Here is a 9543-nt window from a genome sequence, read left to right as displayed (position 1 = left end):
CATTATAAACTTATGTGTCCTTTGTTTTTCTGTAATTATTTTCTTGATTAATTCGTGAGAGACGTCTGCGAGTGTTCCCGGAGAGATTTAATCTTGAGTTGACTAATTTTCACTGTCAACAATTGGCGCTAGTATGACAGGCAATCAGAAGAGTCAGGAAGGCCAGAATCCTACTGCTAGGGGGAAGTTAACAAATCCACCTAATGGCAACCAGGCACAGGTGGAAGACCAGCCCAATCACAGGGCGAATGCGACGGCCAACAGAGACTCCCAGGATCGCATCAATCTGCTTCAAAAGCAGGTCGAGACTCTTGCTACAGCGGTAGAGAGGATGGCCACGGCCATCGCTAGAAGACGCGTCGATGAACCCAGTAAATGCCGCTGCCGGGAACCAGACTAATGGTGACCAGCGCGGTGATGCTGAGGGAATCAGTGATATCAGGGCTAATAATAACCCTCGTCTGACCAAGTCAAATATGTCTGTGGGCAGCAGGCAATAGGCGGCTAAGAGAAGAGCCCAAGAGAGAGCTGCAACCCTGACGACAAATAATAGGGAGATACCCCCTCACCCAATGGAAAATGGAAATCAGAAAAATGCTGTTCCGATTGAGTCTTCTTCCGTACGTGGTGGAGACTTAAGAGAGGAATTGAACGCTCGATGTGAGCGAGAGACACAACACACCAGAGAGGAAGAACTCGTGGCTGAGAATAGGGTTTTGGTTGAAAAAATAGCCAAACTAGAAAAGCAAATTGGGAGTCACTTAAACAACTTTAAATAAATTATTGAAAAGGTGACTGAGACTGTAAATGTCGACGCTAAAATGTCTCATTTTGTTAAACCAACTTGTAATTTTTGGCCCGCTCTTTAAAGTATATATAGTGTGTGGAATTTGATTCTAGGTCGAATAATAAGAATGATGGAATAATTTGTTGTCAAATCAGACTTCCATTATATGTCGCTAAGTAGTTGATTAAGCAACATTTTTTCATGGTTACAAATCAAACTAAATACTGGGTTTGGCAAGACCCACAAAAGACGAAAAGGAAAAGGCGGTTTTAATCATACAATTTTGTTAATGTTTTCTGTGATGTACTGTTATTGGAATCATTAGGACAATAATGCAGTACCAATCCCTGTCAAATTAGTGATTTCACAAGAGAAAAGTTAAATGATCAAAAGGGTCAGCAAAGACTGATCAGCAACGGAGCAAGTCATTTCTACTTCCCTCCATAAACCACGCTGACAACAGAATTCCAAATCTTAAAAAAAAAAAAAAAAAAAAAAACAAGAGAGAGAGAGAGAGAGAGAGAGAGAGAGAAATATAAACATAAAGAAAAAAAGACCCACTTGTTTTATTTGTATTTGTATATATATATTTTTTATAAATTATCTCTGGACAAAAGTGGATGCTTTATATATGTGTGTGTGTGTGTGTCTGTGTGTGTGTATTCACGTTGGATATACCTATATATCAAGGCTCCCTATCCCCAACCCTCTATTCTTTTACATCCACAAAAGATTTGGCTAAGAAAAGGGCTTACATGCTACAGGCCATCACAAGATAAGCTCGCAAAGGCAACCCCATGTAATTCCCAGCTCAATTCTCTCTCTCTCTCTCTCTCTCTCTCTCTCAGATTACAGATTCGCTAAATTCACAACAAAACCTACTTTCTTTAGCTTTTCCCATCCCACTAACTAAAAAAGGACTCACCCTTCTCCGCTTTTAATCTTGGTTTTCCTTTTTTTTTTCTTTTCTTTTCTTTCCTTTTTTTTTTTGGATTGTTGTAGATCTAGAAAGGAGAAAAGAGATGATTCAAGAACTATTGGGAGGTGCAGGCTTATTAGCAGGAGAGAGGAAAATCTCCATCAATGGATCAGGAGGAATTTTAGAAGCTGCCACTTTGCCTCACTCACTTTCTCCTTCACCATCTCCTTCTCCTTCATCTTCTACTACAATAGCAAACGCCACGGCCACAACTATCTCGGCCGCGACCGAGACGTCCTCGAGCAATTCGGAGAATTTGAGGTGCCCGCGGTGCGATTCTTCCAACACAAAGTTCTGCTACTACAACAACTACAACCTCACTCAGCCCCGCCACTTCTGTAAGACGTGCCGCCGCTACTGGACCAAAGGAGGAGCCCTCCGGAACGTCCCAATCGGCGGGGGATGCCGAAAGAACAAGAGCAACACCGTGGTCTCAGCCTCCGCAGGAAAGTCAGTCACCACCACCGGGAAGATGAAAATGGTGGCAACCGAGATCGGAGTAAGGCCGGGATTCGGTGCCGCCGGGTTCGACCCCGACCTCTCTTCGACCCCAATACTATGGGGCTCCCCACAAAATTCTCATCTGTTGGCGTTACTCAGGTCAGCTCATCAAAACCCTAACCCTAACCCTAATCCACTATGTAGTAGTGCCAATGCTTCTCTTAATAATGTTAAGGAAGAAGGTAGTAGTGGTAATGGCCTGATTGGGTCCCACATGATGAGTAGTACTGCAACTGAGACATCATCAGCTGCATTAAACGGCACAGTGAATATTGGTCGGAGCCTGGGGCTGGATCCCATGGCGCAGGTTCCATCGCTAGGTCTGTGCAGCTCCTTTTGGAGATCATCATCATTATCAAACAACAGCCAAAATCACCAACAAACTTACCACCAACAAAATGGTTTCACACAGCTTGGTGAAGCAGCTCATAGCAACGGTACTAGTGGAATACAAGAGCTGTATCAGAGGCTAAGATCATCAACATCATCATCATCAGCTGCTAATAACTATTTCAACGATCAGACGGCTGTGGTTCTTACTCATCATCATCATAATCACCATGGGGGTTCTAATTCTTCTCATTCATCCTCTTCCTCTGCTAATTCAACTTCTACGACGAAGACGATGACGACGTCGATTTTGGAGTCCGCCCCAGTTGGTGGCGGAGGAGAATTGGGTTTCTGGAACAACCAAGCAGCAGCTTTCTCATGGTCTGATCTTCCAACAACTAATGGTGCATATCCTTAACAAACCTTTTATTTTACTTCCTTTTCCTTTTGGTCTTTAGGTTGTTCATGTAATATTATTTGTTTTCTGTTGTTTTTCATGGGTTGTGATTTTCTCTCTCTTTCTCTCTTTTCTTTTTTTTTTTTGTTTTTTTTTTGCTTTTTTTTTGTTTTTTGTTTTTGTTTTCCTAGGTGTGTTTTGAGGTGTGGTTTAGCTAATTATGGTGGTGTATTAAGGAACCAAAAATGATAAACTTGGAAATATTTTCAGCATTTCTGACTAAATTTTTTAGTGCTTTTTGATTACTTCTATTACATAAAATATTAGGGGCTTTTTTTCGTGGATGCAGCTTAAGATAGTGGCATGCTGAGTTCCATCTTTAACAGGTAGGTAACAACTTAACGACTTTGCCAGCCAATTATCTATATGTATGTGTATGTGTATAAATAATATCTCACATTATCACATTCTACAGCATAAAGTTAATGTCTTAGTACATCTTATTTTCTAAACCAAACTAAAATTCAAAAGGATTAAAGATATGTTACTAAAAAAAAAATCTTTTATAACAATTAAAAGGATGTGGTGGAAAGTTAAAATATTTTTAATATTAATTAACCTAAACTTGCTTTTGTTGTCCTTTTAATATGAGAATTTGTAGAGATTGGTATAGTGAGAGATCCTTACATAAAGATTCGGTTTGTTGTTTTATTACGAGAAAGTGAGAAATGAAAGTGTAAAAAAAAAAAAAAAAAAAAAAAAAAAGGATTTGGTTTTTGGAAAGAGTTTCCTTAAACAGCATTTGATTCTCACACACAGTTGGTCAGAGGATTCCTTTTCCGCCTGCAGCTTTTTAAACTTTGTGTCTCTCTACTACAACTAATTAAAGTGGAAAAATCAGCTTTTTGTATGAAAAATTTCCCCGTATCTTCTTTTGATTTTTTTTCATTAAATTATTATCTACTATATCTTATAACTGCAGTAGTTTTATCTAAAATTATGTAACGAGATATTTATCGGTCTTTTTCACTAATACAAAGAGTTAGCGCCGTACGTCATTCAAAAATTAAATCTATGTGGGTTATTCTTTTTCACTAATACAAAGAGTTAGCGCCTATTCAAGATATTTTCGGTTCGAACATTATTTGAGTATAATTAGTCTCACGACTTTATATACATATATATATATATATATATATGGGTGCGTTTTTAATAGTTACTCCATTATTATATCACTTTTTTCTTTTAATTTGATATTTTAAGATATAGTCAAGTGTGAATTTATATACTTCTGCAACCTTAGCTGTCAAAAGGCAACAATGTCTTAGAAAATAGCTTTTCATCTATTACAATATTTCAAGGGCGTGTCATCTTAATTAGGAGCAACCTCCCAGCCGGATTTTATTTTTTTGATTTTTGATTTTATTAAAAAACATTTCCGTCATTTAGTTATTGCTTTATCGTGACTTGATTACTAGAAAATTTGTCCCCGGATCAAAAAGCAATTACTAGAAAATTTACCAACTAAAAGATTGCAAGTTATTTTTATAGACTTTATAGTATCATAATTATGCAAGTTGTTGACGCATTTCATTGAGTTAAAGAAATAAACATTACCGGAGGAATCAGGAATTTATTTCAGGGGGCATGAATTAAGATAAAATTTTAAACCAATAAAAAGGCATGACAATTGAAAGACATTAAAATCCTAAAAAAAATCTTAATAACTCAGTTTAATATACTAAATTTATTTTTTGTAGGTTTTTATACTTTGAATTAATGTTGCATAATAACCATAATCTTATATACAATGGCAGTCTGTCTCATTATCGAATTGTGTATGTGTGTGTGTGTCTATATATATATCTTGTGTATAGAGAAAAGCAACAAGCGACCAAACCATGATCTTGGGTGAAGGTTTGTGTATGTTGGTGCGAAGGAAAAAAAATTATTATCATCATAAAAGAAGTAGAGGGGCATATCTGCCGACATCGATACGTAAACCTGGTTTAGATTGGATGTTAAAAGTGAAAAAGAAAGTTAGAAGATATAAAAGACTCTTGCATTTGGACGTTAAAAGTATAAAAAAAAAAAAATGTACCCCACTTAACAGTGAATTTGAAGACTGTCTAGATGTAGTTATAGTATACCATTTGATGGAGTGTGATTGGTTTCCAGGTTCTGAAAATATTTAGTTTTTTTTTTTTTTTTTTTTAATCAGTTTTGGAATTTAGACTTGGTGAGGGCGTATATATATTTCTGATAAGTAAGAGGGTATAAATTAAATTTTTTTTAGCATATTAAAAATCAAAAATAAAAAATCTAAGGGCATTCTAAGCTCTCTCTGCCCGTGGATATATATAAATAAGAAAAAATGCTAGTGTTTTGTCACTTTCTACCTTCACTATTACTAATATGATATAATATTATTAAAATAAAAAATGTGATAGTGAAATTCACGTGTCAAACAGTTAATGTAAAAAGTGAAAAAGAGAGTAACATAAAAAGTGACGCTAGTATTTCTCTTAAATAAGACTTTTGTATCCACGTACTCATGGTGCATTTATAATTTTAATGTTGACGTCCACATTAATTTGAAACACGGCCAAGCCAAAGTAGTCTCAATAGATAACAACTAAGCCACGAGGCAGGCCATTGGAAGTCTAAATAAACGTAGCAAAAAATGAAACCACAAAAAGAACATTGGGACATTAATTCAGCACATGAGATAAAATTGCAAAGTTATAATTATAGAAACTTTATTGCTTGTGATTGTGATAAAGGAGAAAATCTAATACATCAATGCTAATTAACTGTAACTAAAAGTATTACAATCTCCCTCTTTCTAGATAATTAAACTCCATTACCCCTTTTTATCCTTTTTTTTTTTACAGTCACACCCTCGTAACTGAAACTTATAAGAGACAAAAAAGAAAACAAAAAGGGAAATAAATTAATATTGGATAAGAAGCTTGGTGCATGCTAAATTAATAGGAGCTTCGTTTTACAACTTAATTATTATAATTATCTGGCTCGCTATTTTCGTTTAGCCTTGCCGCAATATAAAGCATTTGGAGGGACGTCAGTCTCAGTGAAGAGGCTGTGTTCAGTGTTCCAAACTCTGACATACAATTGTTGCCCTAAATATTGCCGTCCCCAGATTGCAGACCTCAAATTCCACATACCCTTGTTGTCCAACGACACTAGTATAGCACTCCAGGAATTAGGATATACCTGTCATCAAATGCAAATATTCATACATTTATATATATGAATAAGTTTTAAAGTCTTCAATTATCAATGATTACTAAATATTAAATATAGAAATATAATGATATAACGTGATAAGAATTATTTAATTTTATTAATTGTCATAAATTTGTTTAATCAACTACCAAATTAATATGATGATATAACGATAAATATTCGAGTAACTATTTAGACCTAGACCTAACGCGCGCGTGTGTGTATATATGTTTGAGAAGATAAATATATGTATATATTTATTGTGGTCCGTCTAATGAAATAATAAATTATAGTTGGTCTAATAGTAATATTTGCAAATTAAAAGAAAACGATAATAATTTTTATTTCTTTGGAGCTTTGGCGACACGAGTAATTAATGTCCAGAACTTTGCATAAGTTAATGCTAATTTACTGAGTTTTTCTCTTATTTTTTTTATACTTACCTGAACGGTGTGTCTAGATACAGCATCTGCCAAGTTGTAGCCTCTCCTCCGCCTAGGTTTCCATTGACGAGCTCCGTATCTGAAATATTCAAAATTATTTTTTGTCAATGATTTGTAACAATTGATCGTAAAACAAAACTACTATATAATGTGTACCATTCTTTATACGAAGAAGACAAGGATCCTAGAAGATTAATTATGCGAATATCCATTCAAATTAAATTAACTACCACTAGCTAGCTTAAGTAGATGCTTAATTACCCAACAGCGTAGAAACTATTTCCGGCCAAATGCCAAGACTGAACGGCGGCCTCGTTGTTTTGGAAGACGATTTCGATGAAGTCGTGGAGGGTGGTGTTGATAACGGAGGTGCCGAGGATTGCAGGGCCTGGAGTGGGCGTGTCCTTGATTGTGTTGAGCTTAAATACACCAGGAATTTTGAGATAATCAGCGAGCTTCAATGGGGTGCTTGGATCAACGTAGGAGATCCTGTTAACTGCATATCGAAGCTTCCCACCGATCTTTGCTTGCGAATTTGCTAGAACTATTGTCCTTAAAATCTTTATTGTCCCATAATGGAATGACCCTTGTGGATTAGGCCTGGCTGCATTCGCTGTCAAGTTCAATCTGGCAAGCGACACAAGTAGTGTGTTTAGTAAAAGTGTCCAAAAGTTATCTTAGCGCACGTTTGGTATTTGATTTGGGAGAACTCAAAAGTTCTTTGCTCATAATACGATGTACGTAATGTATTTCGTAAAAGTGTCTAAAAATTTTTTGTACATACACCAATGCACTTTTAGAGTTATTTATTTTCTCTTTCTACTTGACCACATTTTGCTATAAGTAAAAATTAGAAATTTTTTTAGAGCACAACAATCCTAAACTGGTTGTAAGTTATTGAACACTAAATACAATTATGAGATGAAAATATATATACACATGCATATGAAAATTAATTGATGGTGTAATTAATGTGTGGAAAAATGTTCAATAACTTATATATGTATTACACCCCATATATATATATATATATGTGTGTGTGTGTCTGTATACGTGTATGAATGGCTACCTGAATGTCCTGGCTTGTAACAAGGACCAACGAAGTTGGTAAGTTGGACCAATTGGCCATGGCCCTTGGGCTTTGGTGGTAGAGCCACCATAGCGAAGAATTGCAGTGGCAGTGAGGACAGGCTTTGTGAAACGGGTAGAAGCAACAATGAAATAGTCCTTTATATGATTATGGCACGTGACCAAAACAGCCAATGATTGGCCTGGATGAACGTCAATTGACTCATACGCTTCTTGAATAGTATGAGATCCTTCAACTTCAACGAGTACCATTGTATGGCCTTGAATTCTGACGTTAATGGAAGTAGCTATTCCCACATTGGAAATCCTGAACTTGTAGCTTTTCCCTGAAATTAGAATATTACAATCAATTAAACTTGGATATTTTTAATTTTGAGGCATTCCAAAATAACACTTAATTTTTTTACTGCTTAATAACAATATATAAACATATATATATATATATGCATATATACATTTATATACCTTTTTGTCCAGTGAAGGTGGCATGGTGAGGAAGCCCATTTATGAGAAGGCCATCAGGGAGAGGAAGAGAAGAGCCTGAGTCCAATTTCTTCTGTAATTCCTGAAAGAATTGTATTATGTGAACTAATTAGAAGATTCTTCATGCACTATTTTAAACTGGTAAGTCTACATGATCACCTCTAAAATGGGTCGATTTCCTACTTATAAATGCGAACTTTAATGTTAATATAATAGATTTTTTTTATTCTTTTTTAAAGTTGGGATTCACTAGTTGCACACCTTTAATATTAGTTATTCCTTTCGCAGTTTATTTATTTTTTTTAAAAAAAGGGAAGAATTAGTTAGGCATGACGAACCTTGTGGCCAGCTTTGTACCAATCACCAACAAGCACGGTGAATTCTTCGGCGGGAATTGGGTATGGGACTGCAATCACGGATCTGTGGTTAACGTTGAAACCGCCGAAACCGCCGGAAGCTCGGTGCATTTGAGTCGAAGGGAAGTAGAAGAAGGTTCCGATCTGATCTTTGGTTTGGAACTTGTATGTCCAGTTAGAATTTGGAGGGATTGGACAATTTGTTCCAAGCACCCCATCTTGCCATGCAGTCTTTCTTTGTTTGATTCCGTTCCTAGTATTTACCCACAAAAAGGAAAAAAAAAAAAATTAAAACTTAAAACTTGGGGCAGTGAGAAGCTAGCCATTATAGTTTATGTTCAAAATGCATTTGTTGATAGAAAAATTAGGCTAACCATGTGATGAGGAAGGGTTCATCCAGCTTGTTAATGACATTTACAATGATGTTGTCATTAGTCACACATTCAATTGTAGGGCCCGGAAATTGTCCATTAATAAGGATACCCTGAAAAATTGCAAAAAATAAAAAAATTAATCAATTGACAATATGAAACGACCGAAATTGAAAAATTAGAGAAAGTGTGGATTGGGTACCTTTTGTTGAACTCCAAGGGGAGAAATGGTGCCGTATGTGACTGTCCACGTGTAATATCTGTATGGATCTTCTGCATTGGCATAGAATGCACTCAAGCAAGCCAATGTTCCCAAGAAAAAATGAAGGAAAGTGGCCTGTCTCATTGTATCCGAGTATATTTTTCTTCAAAGTTCAAATATCTGCTCAAAAATATAATATTTAGTTATTTTTGGACAAGGTATGCTTTTAGCACCAAAAAAAAAAAAAAAAAATGAGGTTCAAAAAGGATATGCATACACACTTACACATGTTTACCTAATTAGTATGTAATATGACTATAAACTATCGTGCACATCACAAAGAAAATGCTATAGCTCAA

The 9543-nt window shown here is 35.8% G+C and overlaps 2 protein-coding genes across 2 annotated transcripts; one reads left to right on the top strand and one right to left on the bottom strand.

The window, feature by feature from the left end:
• The first annotated feature begins 1470 nt into the window (after positions 1 to 1470).
• On the top strand, positions 1471 to 3028 carry LOC21403174 (dof zinc finger protein DOF2.4). The gene is made up of 2 exons (XM_010090683.2): positions 1471 to 1586; positions 1790 to 3028. The coding sequence occupies exon 2, from the start codon at positions 1810 to 1812 to the stop codon at positions 3013 to 3015; it is 1206 nt and encodes a 401-aa protein (XP_010088985.1). The 5' UTR covers positions 1471 to 1586; positions 1790 to 1809; the 3' UTR covers positions 3016 to 3028.
• A 3002-nt stretch (positions 3029 to 6030) lies between these two features.
• LOC21403173 (L-ascorbate oxidase homolog) lies at positions 6031 to 9328 on the bottom strand. Its single transcript, XM_010090682.1, has 8 exons — positions 9185 to 9328; positions 8986 to 9095; positions 8594 to 8864; positions 8238 to 8337; positions 7753 to 8098; positions 6945 to 7310; positions 6684 to 6762; positions 6031 to 6228 (listed from the first exon to the last, which is right to left on the bottom strand). Exons 1-8 carry the CDS (start codon positions 9326 to 9328, stop codon positions 6031 to 6033), a joined length of 1614 nt encoding a protein of 537 aa, XP_010088984.1.
• Positions 9329 to 9543: the final 215 nt, after the last annotated feature.

Source organism: Morus notabilis, unplaced genomic scaffold (genome assembly GCF_000414095.1).
Source record: "Morus notabilis unplaced genomic scaffold, ASM41409v2 Scaffold25, whole genome shotgun sequence".
NCBI classification, from domain to species: Eukaryota; Viridiplantae; Streptophyta; class Magnoliopsida; order Rosales; family Moraceae; genus Morus; species Morus notabilis.
The sequence above is the reverse complement of the archived record's forward strand: the minus strand, read 5'-3'. Positions and strand labels throughout refer to the sequence as shown.